General features: G+C 45.9%; 1 protein-coding gene across 4 annotated transcripts in view; it reads right to left on the reverse strand.

The window, feature by feature from the left end:
• LOC118562406 (NACHT, LRR and PYD domains-containing protein 12-like) overlaps nucleotides 1-24,367 on the reverse strand; it is a 629,435-nt gene that overhangs the window by 580,333 nt on the left and 24,735 nt on the right. The window contains exon 3 of one of the 4 annotated variants that reach the window (XM_036134786.1): nucleotides 19,256-19,485. The exons of the other annotated variants lie outside the window; for them this stretch is intronic. Coding sequence (XP_035990679.1) covers nucleotides 19,296-19,485 — 190 coding nt within the window. The 3' untranslated portion in view covers nucleotides 19,256-19,295. Of the gene's footprint in view, nucleotides 1-19,255; nucleotides 19,486-24,367 lie in introns of those variants that run through there. 4 annotated transcript variants of the gene reach the window in all.

Raw genomic sequence — 24,367 nt, forward strand, 5'->3', positions numbered from 1 at the left:
AATCTGAGATCCCAGTTCAATAATATTTGCTTAAATGCTTTTTAATTAAAGCTAAAGGCGGTAAAAGCCAAGCTAAGCCTACGCTGCAGGCCTGTTTCTATGTGAACATGGAGACCAAACTCAGTGGTGGCTTCTCTCAAAGAGCAAATAATAAACTAAAAAGAAACCTTGGTCCAGATCAATAATAATGCTAACAGAAACACTCTGCTCCCTTTAGTCCTCCTCTCCAGTGGAAAAAACTCGCCTCCCACAGTCACGGCTCCCACTCCACTACTAGGCCACCTGCGGGGTCCACACCCATCACAAACTCCTCGTCCTTTTCTCCAACGTCCCCAGAGGTCCTCTGAGTGCATTCTGGGTAAATCTCTGGTTGTCCGGTTGGGTAACGATACTCTCCAAGCTCCTAGGTCCATGGAGGTCCCAGGATGGCGGAGTGAGAGGTGGTGTTTTTGCAGGATCTAGCGTACAGTCATTGTTTAGTCAAGATTTAACCCTATTTTTGTGCTTTAGCCCCTGTTTTAAAGCGCCTTTGGGTTTTTTGTCCCTAGTTTAACAACCTTTTGAAACTATTTCAGCCTTCCAGTTCTTTTTTTCACCGTCTGTGAATTTGTATACGGAGGCAAGGAAGGAGGAAGGTTTCTCCTTGATGGATAATTAAAGAGTGGACCCTGACTAAGTACACCGCTGTGTTCCTTTACTGCCACTGGTATGGCATACTATGTCTGTATTTGTTTAAAGGGCTATTGCACTATTCCTTATAGTTGTTATTGGCAGTTATCTCATTCCTGCTCATCGTTCCTGAGCTTAGTTTTTGCACAACTACTGTTTATTTCATATCGTCTTTACTTTCACTCAATGCTAGGGCTTTGAAAAATAACGTCAAAAGTAAGGCTACTTTTCTTTATTGCAAAGAGCAAAAGGCAAAAAAAAAATTCTGCAGGAAACTCATTCATCCAGTGAGGAGCCTAATTCTGGAAACTTCAATGGGGTGACCAAATTTATTTCAGTCATGGTACTTTGCATTCTGCTGGGGTTATGATTATGTTTCATAAATTCCCAGGTTCTTTGTTGGAGCAAATCAGTGACACCAATGGCCACTGGGTAACTGTAATAGTGGAGATTGATGGCAATAAGCTCAGTCTGGTGTGTGTATATTAAAGGGGAAGTCCGGTCAACAAGGAAAAATCAGGGTATCATTAGCTATAACTAAAACTAATACGTTTGTGGTTATTTAATGAACTTATCTTTAATCAATAAGAAAATAAAAACATAAATTGTCGTCTGAATCACTGTGTATGGGGGCTGACATGACTGCCCAAATATGGGCAGTAAGGGGCGTTTGACATCACATCCTGCGACGTGGAAAAGCGGAAGCGGCGACAGTATTTCTCTCCGCTTTCCATGCAAAGTCAATAGGAGCCGTTCTACACAGCTGCCATCATCAATATTTTTTTCGGATTTCCAGAGGACGTCACCGCTGACATTCCCACAAGCTATTGCTAAAGGAACAATGCCCACGTACATGGCCATCGGATGTTCCAACACAACTGGTAAAAGTGGAAAAAAACGTTGCTTATTTCAACACAGTCACTTCAGCGATCTCTCCTCCGCTGTGTGTGTGTGTGTTTGTGTTTGTGTCTGTGTGTGCGCGCTGTTGTGAAAATTTTTATTGATACATGTAACTCTGATCATATCTCATCTGGGTGCACCTGCATATTTCCCGTGTGAAAGAAACTCTCATGCTCACAGATTCACTATTGTGTTTCCACATCCAAGGACACAGAGAGGAGTTGAGTTAGACAGGAACTGGATCTTACCAGTGGCTGCACTCCTCTGACGATAACTCCCACTTTCTTTGTTAACCCAGAATGTATAAAAGTTAGTGTGTTCTTTTTCTCATTGCTCTGTTTTCCTGACTGCGTTGGGGGACAGAGACATTCAAACGCTCATGCTTTTGAATTAAAATAACTTAAAGACAAATGATGCATCATTTGTTTTCATGAGTGGTGTGCTCACTTAATTGATAATTATTAATATCCATAACAATTTGGCGTTGTCGGCAGGATCCGACATGCCAGGAGGACTGCGTGGTGAGGGATAAGGATGCTTGGCCAGCCTGAAGACCTATCTTCAGTCCACCCACATTGAAAAAAAGGAGTCCTGAAACCTGCCAGCAGCTCCTGGATGATCGGATCCGAATCAAAGAAAATTCTGTGATGATTTCTGAGTGAGACACTACTCTAAACCATTTTATTGTACATTAACCATCATCTCCTAATACTTGTTTAATTTCGCAGAGTTGGTGGAGTGGGATCATCAGCGCGAGGGCCTGACCCTGTCTGGAGAACAGGGCTGGTCTATTGGCAACAATAGGACCAAGCAAGACAAAGGGTTTTGCGGGTGGTTTTAGCATTTCTACACCTCATAAAGGAGAAAGCCAGGACGGGCAGACGTGCCGCCTGTGGTAAAAAATGGGTTCCGGAACCTCAAAGGCCTCGGGGGTGTCTCCCCCTCCTCCAGACTCTCCAATACATAAAATTATTAGGGGGAAAAGTGGAGATGATTGTGTTGAATGTGCTTTAATTTGGTAAGATAAGTTATAAATCAGTCAAATAAGGTGAAACAGTTGATGGAGAGAGACTAGGTGAAAAGTAAAAATAATATATCTATATATATATATCTATATCTATATCTATATATATATATATATATATCTATATATATATATATATATATATATATATATATATATATATATATATATATATATATATATATATATATATATATAAAAACAACAACAGGGATTTAGATCTGTGGGAAAGATGAATATAGTGCTGCAATGAATGCTAAAACTAAATTCTGAACTGAAACAGAGGGCAGGGGAAAATATTTTACTGGGGACATGGTAACAAATGTGACTGACCCCTTGTTTAAAATTACATATAGACATGTGGTGCTTCACCCTCCTTTCCATGCTCCATTGCAGGTGGAGCTGCAGGCCCAGTGTTGCCAACTCAGCGACTTTGTCGCTATATTTAGCGACTTTTCAGACCCCTCCAGCGACTCTTTTTCAAAAAAGCGACTAGCGACAAATCTAGCGACTTCTGGAGACTCTGACGTGAAAGCACGTATCGTTCATACTCTTGTCCTCCAGCGGCAGGTGCTGCCGTGGGGCGCCTCCCCCGTTCTCCCGCCACCGCAGGAGTCCCTCTCAGCGCTGCAGTCAGAGCCACAGCATGTTTACCGTCAGCGTCCAGATTGCAAATGAAGCGCGCATGCGCCGGGATTGACGGCGCATGTTGATCATAAATAACTGAATTTGAAATATTTTATCTTAAATAAAAAACGACATTTGATTCACACAGCCACATGTTCATGTTTTACCGTGGTTTGTAGGCTCCTTAGTGGACCACAAGAGAAAAAAAAATGTTGAAAAAAAGTTGAAAGGAAAAAATTTGTAACTCCGCCATAGTTTCTCTTTATGGTTCATTTTGCCGGTCTCAAACCCGGGTAAAGGAGGAGGGTTAGTATTGTAATAAAATAAACATTAATAAAAATAAATAAAAAAATAAAATAAAAATAATAATAATAATAAATAAACATTAATGGACAGAAAAAGTAGCTCTATATATATTCTGAGTGTTTTTTCTCACTTTTTGTCTCTCTCTAACGACGTTATTTCTCACACAGCGTCTATAATATGCACATCACATCATGTGGCAGATTATGCAAATTAGGCGATGACGTCATTCAGCGACTTCTGGCGACTTTTAGACCAGCCAATAGCTACTTTCCTTACTGAGGAGTTGGCAACACTGTGCAGGCCCTCCAGGTGGCTGACCCGGATCTGGACTCCTGTCCCCCTCCGAGAAGACATCTACCTGACCAACAGCATGCTGACCGAGGCAAGGCTGGGAGCGAGGCAAGCTCAGCAAGCAGAGCGGCTCTGACGGAGCAGCGGGTGGAAAACTACGGGAGGATCCCTCCCTCATCAGACCCATTCTCTCCCAAGGCAGAGCAGACACAAGAGTCATCTCAAAGCCAGAACTGGACTTTATTCGCACCTCTCTGTTTTTCACATGCCAGAGAAATGAGAAACAGCGAGTAACCCAAGGACAGATTCATCAATTCCCCATGCTGGAGGTGACAGGAGCGAATTAAGCCCATGTTTAGACCAAGGACTGCAGCTGACATCCAGGCCAGCGCTGCCCTCCTCCCTAATCCCAGAGAGGAAGGAGAAAGGTGGCTGCAGAAAGTAAACTTTGTCTGGAGACTGGAGTCAAGTTTTGCGTCTGGTTGATTCAAAGAAACGTGCTCTGCTCAGCGGTGATATCATCAGTGGAGGAAAGAAAAAGAAGAGACACTGATCTGCACAAGGTTGGCCTAATCCTGTTTTCTGATGAATCTCAACGAGGAAGATTTAACCATCGTGGACATGGTCGTGCACGTCAGGGCAGAGGTTGTGGACAGCGGTCTCGTTCTGATACATGTCGCAACTGTGGACAATTGGGACATTGGAAGAACGACTGCCCGCAGGGACCGCAGCAGCCTGGTGCCGGTAACTGACAGGTGGGGGATCGGACCCTGGATCCAGAGGCCAACCTCGTTGAGAAGGGACCTGCCAAGGGGCGTGAGGCTTCACACACACCCTGCTACACCTGTGTTTGAATGCTGAAATGGTACCTGCTTCTACTGATCCACATAGTTTGCTCACAGAGGCCATCACACACTTAGAATGTGCCACAGCTGTTACAACAGGCACGTATCTCCACACAGAGACCCCTGCCCTTTAAAAAAAATGCCTTTAAAATGTTTTCTATACTGGTAATAGCTGAAAAAAAATGCATTTTGTTGTTGACTCGGGTGCAACTCACTCTTATCTGCTAAATGTATGAAGGAACAGCCAAAGCTCAGTGGTTGTTTCGTTTATTCTGTCTCAGCTTTCAGTTAGGGAAAGTTTTTCTGTTTCTTTTAAAGTGTTTCACTCCGCAGGGAGTGAAGCTGAAGCATTTTTCTTTTGGTGTCTTGTCTGTGTGCTTAAATCTTATGGATAGAGCTTTGATGTGTAGATTGGACATTATCATTTAAACCTCTGACGGACTGACGGTTCACACTCAGGACTCTGATTCTGACTTTACTGCAGTACTTTGGACCCCAGATAAATCTTTGTATGCATACGAATGGAAGCTTCCAGCTGCTCCTGTGCCTTAACATTTTGTCTCAGCAGTAAATGCTGTGACACCTGACAGTGTCCTAAAGAATCAGATGACTTACATTGTACTTCCCTTGTGTCTGACGGACCTGACTTTGACTTGTGGAAACTTTCTCATTTAATTCATTGATGATTTGTTAATCTGTACCGAATCAGCTAACCAATGCAGGACAGACATGTTAAAATAGCTTTAACATCTCTTTAAAAAAGGCCAGAAAGTCTCAAAATCTAAATGCGCTTTGTTCAGGAGGAAGTTAGATTTTTGGCCATGTTCTTTAACATAAAAGCAAAAAGTTATCACCTCAGCGGATCAAAGCAGTTCTAAAAATCCTAAAAGAAATCACAAAGAAACAAATTATTTCATTTCTGGGTATGACAGGTTACTGCAGAGCTCACGTTTCAAACAACTCCAAGCTTGAATCTCCGTTGGCTGCTTTAATACACGGACGGGGACTAGCAGCTGTTGGTAGAATCACATGGACGTCTGAGGCAGAACTGGCTTTCTCTGCTCTGGAAACAGCCTTGTCCTCTGCACCGGTGCTGGCTTTGCCAAACTCTGACAAACCATTTATTTAAATGATGGATAAAAAATCTGGTTTCATGTCATCTGTTTTGTTGCAATCTCATGGTGACAAATTGCGACCTGTGGCCTATTATTCCAGTAAACTTCACGCTGTTGCAGCTGGTTTACCTGGTTGTTTGTGCGCTATAGCTGCAGCTGAGAAAAGAGTGTTAACGTCACGTGACACTGTTGGCTACAACTCTCTGACAGTTTTTGTTCCACATTTTGTTTCTATCATCCTCCTGGAACAAAAGACTTCTTATTTATCAGCAGCAAGGTGGCTTAAATTTTCCTAAATTTTATTGGACATGCCTAACATCACTGTAAAATGATGCAGTATTTTAAACACAGCCACACTTCTGCCTACAGAGGAGGATGAGTAAAGTCATGACTGCGCAGCTGTTTGAAATGTTGTTCGTACCATTCGTCCTGACTTACAAGACATCCCTATGTCTAACACCGATCTCGTATTGTATGTTGACGGCTCCTCCTCCCGTTCTGCTCCAGGTTTAAACTGAGATGGGTTTGCTGTGTTCTGACTCAGGTGTTTTATGCTCAGGTCCTTTACAGCACTCCTATTCTGCTCAAACAGCTCAACTCATTGCTTTAACAGAGGCTTGTAAGTTGGTGGAAGGAAAAACTGTGGTGTGGACACATGAATTGGATCACACGTCCAGAGAGGCAATGCTGGATATGGTTAAAAATATTGGTACACAAATGGGTTTTCAGTAAAAAAAAAAAATGGGAGGTGACAGTACTATTCTTGACCAAGATGGATTCCTCCAAATAAACATGATTAAATGAGAATTATTATTAATTAAAAAAACTTATAATTTTTTGCACAGTATGTAGTAGTTTTATATTTAAAGTACTTTCAGCAGTTTGAATTCTGATTTTGACCGGACTTCTCCTTTAAGGCTGGGCAAGTTAACTCGTTATTATCACGTTAACTCATCAATCAATTAACACTGACAATTATTTGATCTCGTATTAACGCAGTTTTTATAATTTCTTTTATTACTGTAAAAGTCTGTTGCTCCCAGGCATTTATTTGGTAAAACTAAAAGTCTGTTGCTGAAGGCTGCCATGCTTAGGCCTACAGGAACCGGAAAAGAAAAGAAATTGGCAGATAAACAAACCAACAAACACGGAGAAGGGTACGGCACTTTTACATGGCCATTTTCATTTTAAAGTTCTTTCAGACACCACAGTCCACAGCAGCAAAGTTATTTGTAATCACTGCAAAGTTGAATTGTCTTATCACCGGAGTACTTGGAGTCTAAAATATCACCTAAAGGCAAAACACACAGTTGATAGCAGCAAATCATTTAAGGAAACAGACAGTGGCGCCAGGCTTCAGCAGACTAGGTTAGATGCAGCGTGTGGGAGAAGTATAGATAAACAAAGGCAAGAGAAGCTAACAAATGCCATAGCCAAGTAGATAGCTACAGACTGCAGGCCCATTAGTGTTGTGGAGGACGTCGGTCTTCCAAACATTCTGAGAATCTCAACAAATGACGGCAGTTATGAGATTCCCTCAAGACGCACCATCACAAGAAGAATACACGACTTGTATGAAAAGGAGAGGAATGCAAAAGCGACAACTTTACAAGGTGCACCCACTGTTGCTCTCACTGGGGACTACTGGACATCACTGGGTAACCATAATTACCTCAGAGTTACAGTGCATTATATTGATGAACAGTGGGCTCTGCACTCACATGCTCTAACGGTAATGAAAACAGAGGAGAGACATTATGCTGAAACGTGAACGGGACACTTTATTGAAGTTGCACAGCAGTGGAATGTATCAGATAAAGTCACCACACTTAGCACAGATAGTGCACGAAACATGATAGCCGCTGCGAGACATGTGCCTTTTGATCATGTTCCCTGCTTTGCACACAGTCTCCAGCGTTCCGTCACAGTATCCCTGCATAACAGTGCCTTTGACAATGTCCTGGCCAAGTGCAGAAAAGTTGTTGGCCACTTTAAACACAGTCCAGCGAGTGCTGCGGAATTGGAGCAACAACAAGTTGAACATGGACAGAAGAAGGAGTCGCTTACACAAGACGTTCCAACCAGATGGAATTCAACTCTGGACATGATAAAAAGCATCGGCAGAAAGGAACAGCCACTGAGGGATGTCCTCACCACAAACACTAAGATTGTCATGCCAACTACAGCTGAAATGGACAAACTGCAGAGGTTGGAAACGCTACTGGAGCCTTGCAGGTATGTTTTACATCATGTTTCTCACTGTACTGGCTGAGTGTAAGAGATAAATATGTGTGTGTAAAATGCAGCATGAATATGTAGGATATGTTTTGTGTAGAAGTGAATGCAATTTCTTTGGACTGAAGTGGAGTTGGTTTTCTTTTGCAGGTATGTGACTGAACTTTTGGGAGGAGAAAAGTATGTCTCATGCTCTGTGGCCCTGCCTGCTTTTTGCCATCTCTCTCTGGTGATGGAGAGCTCAGATGATGACCCTGCCTACATGGCCAAGTTCAAGTCTACATTCAGAAAAGACTTGGAGACACGCAAGGAAAATGCCAACATTGCATATCTGAAGATTGCTACTGCATTGGACCCTAGATTCAAGGACCTCAAGTGTATAGCCAGAGGAGAGAGGAGAGAGGTGTGGGCCTCAGTCACCAACTTAGTCAAGGAACAGAGGGTTATTACAGAGAAAGCTGTAGAAGAAAGAACATCAGAGCCACCAAAGAAAAGGTTAACCCTATTGGCTGCTTCATCTTAATCTGATTCTGAACAGGAAGAAGACTCAATTGAGAACAGTGTGCGTCGATACAGAGCAGAGCCCACAATCAATCCAGAGTCTTGTCCATTAGAGTGGTGGTCCAAACATGCAGGCTCACACAGCAGGCTGGCCCCCTATGCACACCTGCAGCCTCCGTACCCTGTGAAAGGTTATTTTCACAGGGTACGGAGGTCACCCTTAAATAAGTGGGAGTGGTTTAAATTTAATGTCAGGACTACAGCAATAAAGACTGAAAAACCTGCTTCAAAACTGAGGAAACAGAAACAATCCCAACTTTAACTCTATGTTCAAAATCAGTTTAATCATCTGAATCGTCAACTTGATGTTTTCAAATCTCTACTAGATGTTTTTCTAGATAAAGCTGGGGGGGGGGCTTTCATTCGCTCCAGGGCTCGGTGGATTGAAGACGGGGAAAATAACTCTTCATATTTTTTCAGTCTTGAGAAGCAGAGACAGTCCAAAAAGAAGATTCAGAAACTAATTATTAATGGTAATATCACTGAAGACCTGGATTTAATACATGTCACAGTTAAACATTTTTATAGCAATCTTTATTGTTCTAAGTATTCAGAATCCAACTGCCAGTCTTTTTTCGATGAAATTCAGGATTATGTCAAAAAATGAATCTTGATTTTAAAAATCTTATGGAAGATGATCTAAGAATCGAAGAGCTTGACGTAGCATTACAACAAATGGCAAAGGGTAAATCTCCAGGCCTAGACTTTTGGAAAGATTTATGAAAACTATTAATTGAGGCCCGGCTGGAATGCATTTCAAGCAATAATCTCTGTCCCACTATGAAACGAGGTCTGATTACTCTGATCCCCACAGCCAACAAAGATCCTTAATATTTATCAGCAGCAGGAGCTGCAGCAGCCGCAGAGACAGCAGCTGGGGTGGACAGGCTGGTGGGTGGAGGTCTGGGTGGAGGCGGTCTGCTTAATCCATTCTATTTCCTCCACTAGACCGGTAATCCCCAGGTGGGACAACAGTGGGAGCTGGTCCTTGTACACGTCCCACAGGCTCTCCTCTGTATTCATCCACACCCAGAGCAGGTTAACAGTGGGTAACGAGTCCAATACTTTCCTCAGGTTGAGGAACATGGGTTCCTCCATGAAGCTCAGGAGAGACGTGGCTATGGGCTCCGGGCCCTGTGTGGGCGACGGGTTCATTCTGGCCGGTTCACACTGTCAGAAAACGTACTGTTGAACCTTAATTCAGCCACACACAGAGCCACTTTAAGAGTTTTTATTGAAGGGTTGAATCATGGAATGGAGAAGCGGAGGCTGTACCAGACTGCAGCAGGTGTGTGATGATGGCTGGAGCTGGACGGCGGAGCTGAGGCTTGGCAGACTTGGAGAGCAGGCAGGCTTGGCAGGTGCAGGGAGCAGGCAGCAGACGTGAGGAAGACAAGGAGCACACCAAGGTGAAGACTGAGAGGAACTCTGGCAGTTACATTTGGAAAACTCTGACTGGCAGACGAGGTTTGAGTGAAGGCGAACCGGCGGGGAAGAGCTGACTGAAGGGAGCTTATATAGAGAGGCTTGCAGGTGGAGTGAGTCCCGGGTGATTAGAGGCTGACAGGTGTAGGTGATCAGAGTGGAACTGGGCTGAGTGAATGGTGGAACTGTCCATGGTGCTGCAGGGCAAAAACTGAACCCTGACAGTTCTTCTTAACACCATTTATTTTCTTCATACCTCTCCATACCTCAGATAACTTGGTTTCTCCTCCAATAGAATTACAATACTGCCTCCAACATGCCTTCTTAGCTGCTCTAACAGTCTTCCTAACTATAGCTTGAGCTTTCTTATACTGAATTAATGCCTCAGAAGTATGGCATCTCCTTACCAATTTAAAAGCTTTATTTCTTCCCCTTATAGCAATACTACATTGCTCATTCCACCATGGAATAGACTTTTTATTTCCACTTCCCTGTTTTAGTAATTGCAGTTTCAGCTGTATTAACAATAACAGACACAATCTTTGAGTTACATAACTCCACATCAGAAAACAAGTTTTCATCTAGTTTATCACACTGGTTATTAACTAAATAGTGAAATAATTCCCAAGTAGCCCTACTTAGTCTCCATCTTGGAATCAGTACTTCCTCTTCTTTAACTACATCAGAACCAACTGATATTATAACAGGAAAATGATCACTACCCATAGGAGAATCACTCATCACCTCCAAGATGTAATTCCAGCTATTCCATGTGACACCAATGTTAAATCTAAAACACTTTCTGAATTCCTATTACAATCATTCCTAGCAGGACATCCATCATTAACACAAACCAGTGAATGTAATTCTAGAAACTCTTCAATGACCAATCCATCTGCATCTGTATTTAGACTGCCCCATAAAACATGATGTGAACTGAAATCACTACACCATACAGTTTTTCCTTCATGCTCTTCATTTACTTCGTTAAGATCTTCAATGGTCAACTTCCTGCTACAACTATATAGATTAATCACTAAAATCTGAACATTTCCTATTCAGATCTTAACAACTATTGATTCATAATTCTGCCCTATTCATTCCACTTTATATCTTATACCATCTAACACAAAAGTTACCCCTCTGAGCCGCTTCACATGAGGGGCATTTCTACACACTGGGGGTCCCAATGCTGTCCGCTTCTGACCTGAGATCAGGGCTCAGACTCAGTTACACAGAGAGACAACATTAAAAACTGGCTCCAAGTCCAGGAACAAACTCAGCAAAGATTTATTACAATACAAGATCTGAACTTTGCTTTTCAGCTCAATTACATCCACTTATTCAATTATTTTAACATCATCCTGTAGAAAATGGAGAAAAACTGACCTGATGAAGGTTTAAAGAGATTAAAAACCTTCAAATAAATGAAACATCAGCATTTTATTTCTTCTCTCTTCCTCTTCCTCAGTTCTGGATAAAAGCTGCAACTCTAAACTGAAATTCAGGTCATTGTTTCATGTTTTCTGCTGATTATTGAATAAATGCTGACAGGAAGTTAGAAAAACAAAGAAACTTTAAGTGGAGCAAAGCAGTGAAGAAGAAAGCAGACTTTACCATGAAGATCCTCAGTGTGGATCAGTAGAATATCAGCCAGATGTCTGCAACTTTCACATCACAGATATCAGAACTAAAACATGGAGTCTGACCTCAGTGTCTGTAGTTTGCAGAGGGGAGTCTGGAGGAAACCACAGAGCTCCTTCACTCCACCATCTTTCAGGTCGTTGTTGAGGCTCAGGTCCAGTTCTGTCAGATGGGACGGGTTGGACTTCAGAGCAGAACCCAGATGTTCACAGCTGATCTTTGACAAACTGCAGTTCTGCAATCTGAATAAAGAATGAAAGATGTGAGCTGAAGCCACCAGGATGCAGGTTAAAACTGAAACATGAACAAATAAATGATCAAATGTAGAAAATGAATATCCCTGAATGTAAAAGTGCCAGAAACATGATGAACTGATGTCTGATATGTGATCCAGTAGAACTGATTTAAAGAGTTAAAGCCAGCAGAACCAGAACATGTTATCATGACGTGTGAAGGTCCAGATCAAGGTGTGGTTCTCAGCAGTGGCGGCTGCTGATGAAGATGTTCTGGGCTTAGAGTTGGGGGGGGGGGCACTAGAGCTTGGAGATTAGCAGCCAACAATAAACTCTCCTTGAACATAAATCCATCCATGATCACTTGCTGCTGCTGGATATTTAAGTCTGATGGCTCTGGCGTCTGTTTAAAATGCTGCTGTCTTCTAGTCTGGCTCAGGGTTCTGCTAGAACAGTGGTTCTCACAGCCACAATGTTGTAAACATGGATCATTTAACAGAGTTTCAGCTCACATTGTTCTGGATTCATCTTCAAGCTAAAGCAGCAGCCTTGGCGCTTTATGCCGCTGCTGTGAGCCTGTTGTGGGTGTGGATCAGAAGCTGCTGGTCCCGCAGCAGAGGAGCAAAATGCTGAGTCAGCTTCAGCACCTTTATGTGGAGAGACATGTGGTGTGGCCACTTCTCTGCCACTACCTGGGACAGACACCTTCCTCCCAGCCTGACAGCGTCTGTGAACACCGGGACGTGTGACTCTGGTCTGCTGAGGGCAACTCCCTCTGACACAGTGGGGGGGTTTCCCCAGTGGGCCAGGTGGGCTCCCACTGACGGAGGGACTGCAGTCATCCTCTGCCTCTTCTGGCCACAGGGTCTCTGCGCAGGCGGGTGAAGCATCTCTGCAGGCAGGCGCCTCCTATGAAGCAGAGCCAGCGGAAGCAGCAGGTGGGCCGCTGACGTCATCCCCAGCAGCCGCATGACGGACAGAGCTGTCACTGTGTGGAGGTGTGACCCGGCGGAGCAGCGCTGACAGCGTCTGCTCTGGGCTCTCATGGTGGCCCAGTTTAGCTCCTAGCAGCTGGGACGCAGAACACAACCTTTTAGCACTTTATGGAGAACCCAGTTCTGTCAGCTGTGGAGCCAGAGCTCTGGTCTGCACCGCCGCTTCCTCTCTGGACCGAGCCAGCAAGAGCAGGTGGTCCACATAAAAGAGGATTTTCATCCCTGCAGAGCGCAGCGGCATCTGGAGAACGTGCGTGGAACCAGAGAGGAACCCAACGGCAGGTTGTAGTGACAGGGAATCCCCTGGAAGGAGAAGCGCAGATACTTCCTGTGTTTGGGGATGATGGAACATGGAAGTAGTCCTTCAGATCTATGGAGGAGAACCAGTGGTTCTGGAGAACGTTCTCCAGCAGCTGTCTGACTGTCAGCATGTGGAACCGTCTCTCTGTGATCAGAACCAGTAAATAAAGGCAATAGAACCCCGTGGAGAACCCTGGAAATTACGTCTTTATTCATGAGTTCCTGCAGTTCTGACAGGAGAGCAGCGCTCTGCTCTGGAGACGCTAGAGCCGTCTCCATGACTCCTCTGAACCGTGGAGGAGGAGAGAGGAGGTGCAGCGTTTTGCTCTGGAGACGCTAGAACCGTCTCCATGACTCCTCTGAACCGTGGAGGAGAGAGGAGGTGCAGCGCTCTGCTCTGGAGATGCTAGAACCGTCTCCAAGACTCCTCTGGACCGTGGAGGAGAGAGGAGGTGCAGCGCTCTGCTCTGGAGACGCTAGAACCGTCTCCATGACTCCTCTGAACCGTGGAGGAGGAGAGAGGAGGTGCAGCGTTCTGCTCTGGAGATGTTAGAACCGTCTCCATGACTCCTCTGAACCGTGTAGGAGGAGAGAGGAGGTGCAGCGCTCTGCTCTGGAGACGCTAGAACCGTCTCCATGACTCCTCTGAACCGTGGAGGCGAGAGGAGGTGCAGCGTTCTGCTCTGGAGACGTTAGAACCATCTCCATGACTCCTCTTAACCGTGGAGGAGAGAGGAGGTGCAGCGTTCTGCTCTGAAGACTCTAGAACCGTCTCCATGACTCCTCTGAACCGTGGAGGAGAGAGGAGGTGCAGCGCTCTGCTCTGGAGACGCTAGAACCGTCTCCATGACTCCTCTGAACCGTGGAGGAGAGAGAAGGTGCAGCGTTCTGCTCTGAAGACTCTAGAACCGTCTCCATGACTCCTCTGAACCGTGGAGGAGAGAGGAGGTGCAGCGCTCTGCTCTGGAGACGCTAGAACCGTCTCCATGACTCCTCTGAACCGTGGAGGAGAGAGGAGGTGCAGCGCTCTGCTCTGGAGACGCTAGAACTGTCTCCATGACTCCTCTGAACCGTGGAGGAGGAGAGAGGAGGTGCAGCGCTCTGCTCTGGAGACTCTAGAACCGTCTCCATGACTCCTCTGAACTGTGGAGGAGAGAGGAAGTGCAGCGCTCTGCTCTGGAGACGCTAGAACCGTCTCCATGACTCCTCTGAACCGTGGAGGAGGAGAGAGGAGGTGCAGCGTTCTGCTCTGGAGACGCTAGAACCGTCTCCATGACTCCTCTGAACCGTGGAGAAAGAGAGAGGAGGTGCAGCGCTCTGCTCTGGAGACGCTGGAACCGTCTCCATGACTCCTATGAACCGTGTAGGAGGAGAGAGAAGGTGCAGCGCTCTGCTCTGGAGACGCTAGAACCGTCTCCATGACTCCTCTGAACCGTGGAGGCGAGAGGAGGTGCAGCGTTCTGCTCTGGAGACGTTAGAACCGTCTCCATGACTCCTCTTAACCGTGGAGGAGAGAGGAGGTGCAGCGTTCTGCTCTGAAGACTCTAGAACCGTCTCCATGACTCCTCTGAACCGTGGAGGAGAGAGGACGTGCAGCGCTCTGCTCTGGAGACGCTAGAACTGTCTCCATGACTCCTCTGAACCGTGGAGGAGGAGAGAGGAGGTGCAGCGCTCTGCTCTGGAGACTCTAGAACCGTCTCCATGACTCCTCTGAACTGTGGAGGAGAGAGGAAGTGCAGCGCTCTGCTCTGGAGACGCTAGAACCGTCTCCATGACTCCTCTGAACCGTGGAGGAGGAGAGAGGAGGTGCAGCGTTCTGCTCTGGAGACGCTAGAACCGTCTCCATGACTCCTCTGAACCGTGGAGAAAGAGAGAGGAGGTGCAGCGCTCTGCTCTGGAGATGCTGGAACCGTCTCCATGACTCCTATGAACCGTGGAGGAGGAGAGAGGAGGTGCAGCGCTCTGCTCTGGAGACGCTAGAACCGTCTCCATGACTCCTCTGAACCGTGGAGGAGGAGAGAGGAGGTGCAGCGTTCTGCTCTGGAGACGCTAGAACCGTCTCCATGACTCCTCTGAACCGTGGAGGAGAGAGAAGGTGCAGCGCTCTGCTCTGGAGAAGCTAGAACCGTCTCCATGACTCCTCTGACCCGTGGAGGAGGGAGAGAGGAGGTGCAGCGCTCTGCTCTGGAGACACTAGAACCGTCTCCATGACTCCTCTGAACTGTGGAGGAGAGAGGAGGTGCAGCGCTCTGCTCGGGAGACGCTAGAACCGTCTCCATGACTCCTCTGAACCGTGGAGGAGAGAGGAGGTGCAGGGTTCTGCTCTGGAGACGCTAGAACCGTCTCCATGACTCCTTTGAACCGTGGAGGAGGAGAGAGGAGGTGCAGCGCTCTGCTCTGGAGACGCTAGAACCGTCTCCATGACTCCTCTGAACCGTGGAGGAGAGAGGAGGTGCAGCGGTCTGCTCTGGAGACACTAGAACCGTCTCCATGACTCCTTTGAACCGTGGAGGAGAGAGGAGGTGCAGCACTCTGCTCTGAAGACGCTAGAACCGTCTCCATGACTCTTCTGAACCGTGGAGGCGAGAGGAGGTGCAGCGTTCTGCTCTGGAGACGTTAGAACCGTCTCCATGACTCCTCTTAACCGTGGAGGAGAGAGGAGGTGCAGCGTTCTGCTCTGAAGACTCTAGAACCGTCTCCATGACTCCTCTGAACCGTGGAGGAGAGAGGAGGTGCAGCGTTCTGCTCTGGAGACTCTAGAACCGTCTCCATGACTCCTCTGAACTGTGGAGGAGAGAGGAAGTGCAGCGCTCAGCTCTGGAGACGCTAGAACCGTCTCCATGACTCCTCTGAACCGTGGAGGAGGAGAGAGGAGGTGCAGCGTTCTGCTCTGGAGACGCTAGAACCGTCTCCATGACTCCTCTGAACCGTGGAGAAAGAGAGAGGAGGTGCAGCGCTCTGCTCTGGAGACGCTGGAACCGTCTCCATGACTCCTCTGAACCGTGGAGGAGAGAGGAGGTGCAGCGCTCTGCTCTGGAGACGCTAGAACCGTCTCCATGACTCCTCTGAACCATGGAGGAGGAGAGAGGAGGTGCAGCGCTCTGCTCTGGAGACGCTAGAACCGTCTCCATGACTCCTCTGAACCGTGGAGGAGAGAGAAGGTGCAGCGCTCTGCTCTGGAGAAGCTAGAACCGTCTCCATGACTCCTCTGACCCGTGGAGGAGGAGAGAGGAGGTGCAGCGCTCTGCTCTGGAGACATTAGAACCGTCTCCATGACTCCTCTGAACCGTGGAGGAGAGAGAAGGTGCAGCGCTCTGCTCTGAAGATGCTAGAACCGTCTCCATGACTCCTCTGAACCGTGGAAGAGGAGAGAGGAGGTGCAGTGCTCTGCTCTGGAGACGCTAGAACCGTCTCCATGACTCCTCTGAACCGTGGAGGAGAGAGGAGGTGCAGGGTTCTGCTCTGGAGACGCTAGAACCGTCTCCATGACTCCTCTGCACCGTGGAGGAGGAGAGAGGAGGTGCAGCGCTCTGCTCTGGAGACCCTAGAACCGTCTCCATGACTCCTCTGAACCGTGGAGGAGAGAGGAGGTGCAGCGGTCTGCTCTGGAGACACTAGAACCGTCTCCATGACTCCTTTGAACCGTGGAGGAGAGAGGAGGTGCAGCGCTCTGCTCTGGAGACGCTAGAACCGTCTCCATGACTCCTCTGACCCGTGGAGGAGAGAGAAGGTGCAGCGCTCTGCTCTGAAGATGCTAGAACCGTCTCCATGACTCCTCTGAACCGTGGAGGAGAGAGGAGGTGCAGCATGGAGCCTCTGCTGATCAGTCTGTGAGGAGGAGAGGAGGAGGAAAGGAGGAGGAGGAGGCTGATGCAGGAGGAGGAGGCTGATGGAGGAGGAGGAGGAGGCTGATGCATGAGGAGCAGAGGGAGTAGGAGGCTGATGGAGGAGGAGGAGGAGGCTGATGGAGGAGCAGGAGAGAGGAGGTGCAGCGGTCTGCTCTGGAGACGCTAGAACCGTCTCCATGACTCCTCTGAACCGTGGAGGAGAGAGGAGGTGCAGCGGTCTGCTCTGGAGACGCTAGAACCGTCTCCATGACTCCTCTGAACCGTGGAGGTGGAGAGAGGAGGTGCAGCGCTCTGCTCTGGAGACGCTAGAACCGTCTCCATGACTCATCTGAACCGTGGAGGAAGAGAGAGGAGGTGCAGCGCTCTGCTGGACAGAGGACAGAGAAGGGGAGGAGAGAGGGAGGAGAGGAGGAGGAGGAGGAGAGAAGGAGGTGCAGCGTTGAGCCTCTTCTGATCAGTCTGTGAGGAGGAGAGAAGGAGGAGAGGAGAAGGAGGAGGGAGGAGAGGAGGAGAGAAGGTGGAGAGGGAGGAGAAGATAAGGAGGAGAGAAGGAGGACAGGAGGAGAGGAGGAGGACAGAAGGAGGAGAAGTGAATGAACAGATAAGGAGGAGGAGAGAGGGAGGAGAGGAGGAGGAGAGAAGGAGAGAGAAGGGGGATGAGAGAGGGAGGAGCGGAGGAGGAGAGAAGGAGGTGCAGCGTGGAGCCTCTGCTGATCAGTCTGTAAGGAGGAGAGGAGGAGGAGAGGAGAGGAGGAGGAGAAAGGATGAGGAGAGGGAGGTCAGGAGTAGGAGGAAAGAGGGAGGAGAGGGAGGTCAGGAGGAGGAGAGAAGATGGAGAGAGGGAGGAGAGAAGGAGGAGAAGAGAAGGAGGACAGAAGGAGGAGCAGAGGGAGGAGGAGGCTGATGGAGGAGGCTGAAGGAGGAGGAGGCTGATGGAGGAGCAGAGGGAGACTCCAGGAGGCGTGGAGCTCCTGACCTCCTGACCACGGTGCTCCAAGCAGCCGGCAGACCAGCGAGGGACGTCGGCCCGGAGCGAGGCCTCACCAGGTCCTGAAGCGTCTCTGACTCCTCGGCGTTCTTCTGGATCTTCTCCAGCGCCGATTTAAAGTGAGGAGCCAACAGAGCATCCGGGCTGATGGGGCTCCCAGCACCTCCTTTTTCACATCCTGGGAGGAGGAGGCTGATGGAGAACAGCTGGAGCCAGATGTTCCTCTGGATCATGGTCTGCCAGGCAGAAATGGTCTGCAGACTAATAGAAATGATGATTCTTCAGTTTTTCTTTGCTTTCCTTCTTGGTGCTCAAACTTGTTGGCTTGTTGCTGAACGGTACTGCTGAGTTCAGAGAGCGTCTGCTGCAGTAGAGCTTTTTGCTTTTCAATATTGTGCTGTAGTTTTAATAGCCACACTGCTGGCTCCTGGTTCTGGTTCTGTCTGATTGAGCTGTCAGACTGAAGAGGACGGTTCCTCTCTGAGCCGCACCAACAGAACAGCAGCTTCAGGACAAAGCTGAGCTGCTGGAACCTGCTGGTGCCGTCTATCCAACCATTTTCCAACAGGCTTATCCCTGCTGGGGTCCTGAGGGCTGCTGGTGTCTATCTGCAGCTGTCAGTGGCTGAGAGGCGGCTTCACCTGGACAGGTAAGCAGCCTATCACAGGACAACACAGAGACAGACAGGACAACCAACCATTCACACACACACTCACACCTAAGGAGAATTTAGAGAGGCCAGTTAAGCTAACAGTCATGTTTTATGACTGTGGGAGGAAGCCGGAGTACCCAGAGAGAACCCACGCATGCACAGGGAGAACATGCAACCTGCTGGTGCCGTCGCTTTGATTTAGTTTACATTTTCTCTCTTTGGTCTTCTCAGACATTCATTTTTTAGATAATGCTGTTTTATTATGTTTATTTTACTGTTTATGTGTATGAATGTGATCCTGGCACTACTCTGGAGGAACAAACATTAATGTTTCATGTAAAGATGTGACAAAGAAATGAAAAATAAAGCTAAATGATCTGATCTGGTTATCTAAATCTTTCCCAAATCAAATTAAAACATCTCCATCAATAATTCACACCATTTGACTTATTTTCCTCATTTTTGTTCTTCAGTCCAAAACATTTTAAGTGTTAAATGTTCAATACAGAAAATATCAAAGAAGAAAATAAATAATTGACAAAGCAAAACATTTGGACAGCAGGTTGTCTGTAAATAAAAAATGTCAGAACAAAATTATTAATTAAAATAAGTTTTAAAGTAGCAGTGAAGATAAAACCTACTTCAGCTTCTTTACTTTACAGAATGGAGTCTCCAGGATCTCACAGAGACGCTTCATCTCAGAGTCTCCAATGGTTCTATATGTATCACTGATCTGATCTATCTCCAGGTCAGTCAGGGAGGGGTTGGACTTCAGGGCTGAGGCCACAACTTCACATTCAGTCATGTAGAGACTACAGCCCACTAGTCTGTGATGAGAGAAAGAATGAGATCAGTTGTAGTTAAATCAGACTAATAAAGACTGATAGACTAAAAGATGATGACTCAACAGTGATGTCATCATCAGATGAACATCTGCTCTTCACATCAATGTCCTGTTTGACCCACACAGAGAATCTCTTCAGTCTCTTCAGGTCTTGGTTCCACTGCAGAGCTGCTGTGTCTCTGCTTTGGTTAAAAGCTTCATTTAACCACAAAGATGAAGAAAGATCATCTAGAGTAAAACAACAGAACTGACTAAATCTATCTGGATGTCCATGGTAGCATTTGGCCGTCTCCTCTATGTAAATTATCACCAGATTATCTCTAGACATATGTGAGTCTAGTGATAATACACTATGGTTGTTTTGGCTTCATCTCACTTCCAAATCATCTCTAACTATACATACAAGTGATGCATCTTCCTTTTACTGGAAGTGACCAAACTGGGTAAAATTACTGGTAATGTATTAAAAAGAAAACAGGAGGCTCCAGTTTTCATTTAGTAAAGAGAGTCATGACTTAATGTAACAGATAACGGCGTTACGTTACTTCCACTAGAACACAGCGTGTTACTACAACTGCATCAATAAAGCAGCTTTTCTTCACAGCATGCTCTCCGCTGCAGGAGTTTACCAGTGGCTGACTTAGTTTAGCACTTTACTTCTTCAGTGGTATAATAGCTGAAGTACATTCTACCTGCTGCTGTCTGCAGTGGAGGGAGCCCTATTTCATTTACTACAAAGTCTGTTTTAGCTTGATATATTGCTGCAAGACAAGATTTTGTTACAACCATTTATAGCTGCTTGCAGCTTGTTAATGTCAATAATTACCAAGTTTAAAAACATTTGGTTTATTTATTGTTCTATGATGAACATTGACTATAATAATAATCATCATATCTACATAATTATATTAAAATTGATAGATTTCTTGACACTACTACTGCTGCTGCTGCTGGTTTTACTTTTGCTCTCTTTCTGTTTGCTGCAGCCTGATAAAATCACTGTTTGCTTTTAATTAGGAACTCAGTAATCAGTTATTATTTCCTGAGTTACAACCTTCAGTCAATCAGTCTGATGGTGAACATGATTAAATCATTCCTCCTCTTCTCTCTAAAGGAGCCCTTTACTCCTTTTATTGATGCATTTTTCCTCACTGTTTATTTCTGACATGCAGTCCACCAATGGGGGGAAATCCTCCCACCTCAATGATTCCTCACCGCTATCATTAAGTATAAATGATGCTGGTGCCAGACGTTACCAATAGTGTTTTTTCTACAGTCTCTTAATAACTAGTGAGACGCAGAGCTTGAAAAGCTGCAGCGTTCACTTGACCTCTGTGAGCAACATATATGTCCAAAACCTGAGGTTATATCAAGCTACATGGCTTAATAACAGAATCAAGTTACAGCATCATTTCTTTTAGATTTCTTAGTTTAGATCAAACTGATTTAGCCCCATTACATGAAATTACAACATGGATTTTTTTTAAACAGCTGTATAGCATATTCTTATTTCAGAGGAGCAGTCCTGCTATGGAAGAACTGAGAGATGTGCACATCTTTCAGGGTTCTAATTTTATTGCCATTAAATTATTTACATTTTCTGCAGTGAGATTTAGCTCCAGCATGTAGTAACCCATGTAGTAACCTGTAGTTATTAAAGTATTTCTGATTCTGATTAAAAAAGGAGTGTAATAATACCGGCAGAAACTTACAACTACGTTATAACTTTATTCAGTGATTATTTGTACATGTGGGGTCTGTTTCATGTGATCCATTCATGCAGGTCTATCTAGTAACAAAATCTATTTTACAAGAATAAAGCAGCAGCTGAATGGACTCGGGAAGGTGGAGTTTTTACAGAATTTCTGCAAATGAGCCAAAAGAGAGAGATAGCTCTCTCTGTCTCTCTCCGAGGTCGGTCGTGTCTTTCTCTCTCTGCAGCTTTTACCCCCCCCCCCCCCCCCCCCCATCCTGCTTTGCTTTGCTATGTCTTGTCTTCTGAGCACTTTCTTCATATCAACCGAACTCTGAAAAACATGGATCTGGTAAGCTGGTCTCTCAATACTATTGATAAATTTTTTTCGACGGGTAGGCAACGGAAGGGGGACCCGTCTGGTCCTGATTTGACTTATTTTGTGAGATACACCCTAAATTCCTGGAGGAAAACGGTGTGTCTTTCGACCTTGTCATTCCTGGACGTTTGAAATTTTCACATTGGATTAAGGATACTGGGATCTCTACTTATTGGTTTTTGTGGATTTTTGAAGTATCGGCAAATACAGCGGATGTCGGAGCCATTTGGCCTTGATCAGGCTGCCGGCTGCATGACGCGCTCACTCTGGCTGTGAACGGACAAACCTGGCAGGTGAATGGAGCCAAGCCGAAAAGCTGGCTGCGCTGGAACGCAGACTGACTTTGGGGTTGAACTCAAGGGGAGATGGGATAAAATCTGGGAGTGAAGCGCGAAAAAGCCCAATAATTTGGAAAATTGGATTTATGTGGAGCCAGCAAAAGACTTAAAGCTGACAGGAAAGGCAGTGCAGCTTGTCTCATAACAAATAACATATTTGGATTCCCTCCCTATCTACTCCTGGATTGTTATGACGGAGTGCCCAGAAAAGCCCCCGGCTACCCCCCTCCCCCGCTGACACCTGGATGCTTTCTGAACTGTGGGCCGGCTGATAACATCAAGGACAATGGCCTCTTGAGAGTGTTCACGGAGAAAAACACTTTCGCCCATACACACACGCATAACTGATACTCATAAAACTGATGAATTACACACACGCGACAGGTCTCAAATGTTTACCTTCTGCATACATGTTGTCTTGTGTTTATTTGTGCTTTTGTGCTATGAGGGTTTTTTTGTGTCGGTTGTTTGTCTCTTTATAGGTGAGAGCATAAATAGGCAAACATCTGTCTCTTTTTTTTCTCTCCCCTCTTTCCCCCATGTTGTTGCTCTTTCTTCGAGAGTTTCAAGGCAGCGCCTAGGGACCCCGTGTAAAGCGGGGTCTGGGGCAGTTTGGGGAACGCACCTCACGGCTAGCGCTCATGTAGCAGCGGCCGACTGTGTGTGTTCCTGGCAACGCAAGGCCTCAGTCAATCGTTCCCCCAAAATGTTTGTTAAGTGTATGTGATGGACGGTTGTACTGGAACTGAAATTTCGATTGTAATGCAAATTGCAGTTGACTAATAAAATTGATTGATTGATTGATTGATTGATTGAAAATCAGAGCAAACTGGATTTTCCTCAGAAATCTGGCATGGACCACAGAGCCGTTTACTTGTTGAGAAGCTGCAATATTGAGTGTAAATGTTGTGAATAGAGATTAAACAGACGTGATTCTGCTCATATCAGACAGTCTTGGTATGTTGGAACAATCCCAGGAGAACAGTTTGGTGTTTTTCTGTTTAAGCCACTAACTGGACAGTAAGATGTTGACACTCCTTTCACTTTTTAACCAAAGGAAAACATCTCCACTTCCATGTCTAGTCAGTTAAAAATGAGACACAGTTGACTGGATCCATTCTCCACCGATCCCCCAGCCCAAAAAATGAACATAGTCTCACTCTTAACTTTCCCTAAAAGTTGAGAGGTGTGATGATAGCGGATCTAGTTAGCTGAAATCTTTCTCTTCTAACTCTGTTCCAGCTCCATAACATAGTGGAACAAGCCAAAGGGCTCCTGAGAGACACTGTGGTGTTGTTAGGCTTGGCTTGTCATGGACTGTTGCTGCTGTCCTCACAACAGAAGACTATGTGAAGCTAGACAGCCACCAAGATGAAGAAAGTTCTCCACACAAGGCTTGATGTCCTTCACTTCTCTGAGGAACCTTTATTCAGAGATCTGACCAAGATGGGAGGTCTCACTCTGATTAAATATCACACCCAATGTTGGAGCCTATTAAGAATTAGATTCATTTATTTTTATACTAAATTATTAATGTAACAGATCTAAGGTTGTGTGAATGGTAGAGCTATTGTTTATTGGTTTATTTATTGGTTTAGCTTAGAGCCTCCTCCTTGTCAGTGCGCCTCCTGCTGAGATTAACAAGTAGAAGCAGCTGCTGAGGTGGATCTGATTGTTTGGTGAACCAATGAGGAGTGAAACAGTTTTTCTACACACACACACACATACACACACACACACACACACCAGTTAACCTTTATATTAGAATTTTTTCTAAGTCAACTCGGAGAATATTTCTGTTATTTTTGTAAGCAAAGAAAACAGACTTTTTGAAACTGGGAAATTCTCCACGAGTGCTTTTTGTTATGAAAAACCTCCTCCTGAGAACTACTCTGGCAAATTTAGATTTTTGGAAACTATTCAAATGCAAGAGTAGCCGTAACACGTAGAAAAACTCCACTGATGACTTGAAGAAGAGCGCAAAGTTGGGCGTCACCAGCCGATCACTCACCAACGAGCAAAGAAAGCAGCCAGCGGGCGGTGAGTAAAATCAGCTGATTGGGTTTATGAATGAAAGCGCCGCTGCGCTACAAAGAAACGATCGATCACTACAGAGAGCAAAGCTGTTGATTTTGGAAAAGAATTGTGGCAAAGAAGGATTCTTATTGATGAACCTTTTTGAAAGTGAAGGGATCTGTGTGATAATTAACAATGTTGGAGCCTAAAGCCACGCCTGCGTCTGAGGACATGTCAAAAGAGTGCGTCCTTTCACGCAGAGGCAGATTGGGAGCCTGCACTAGAAAGATTAATGAAATAAAGGCTTTGATGATGGATGCAGGAAATGTTGATGCAGTCAATGATTCAGTACAAGCATTTAAGGAAGCCGTGGATGAGTTTAAAAATGCTCCTAAGTTGGTTCAAGAGCTCTTGTCAGAGGACGAAAAGGAAAATGATT

This window comes from Fundulus heteroclitus, unplaced genomic scaffold (genome assembly GCF_011125445.2).
Source record: "Fundulus heteroclitus isolate FHET01 unplaced genomic scaffold, MU-UCD_Fhet_4.1 scaffold_91, whole genome shotgun sequence".
Taxonomy (NCBI): Eukaryota; Metazoa; Chordata; class Actinopteri; order Cyprinodontiformes; family Fundulidae; genus Fundulus; species Fundulus heteroclitus.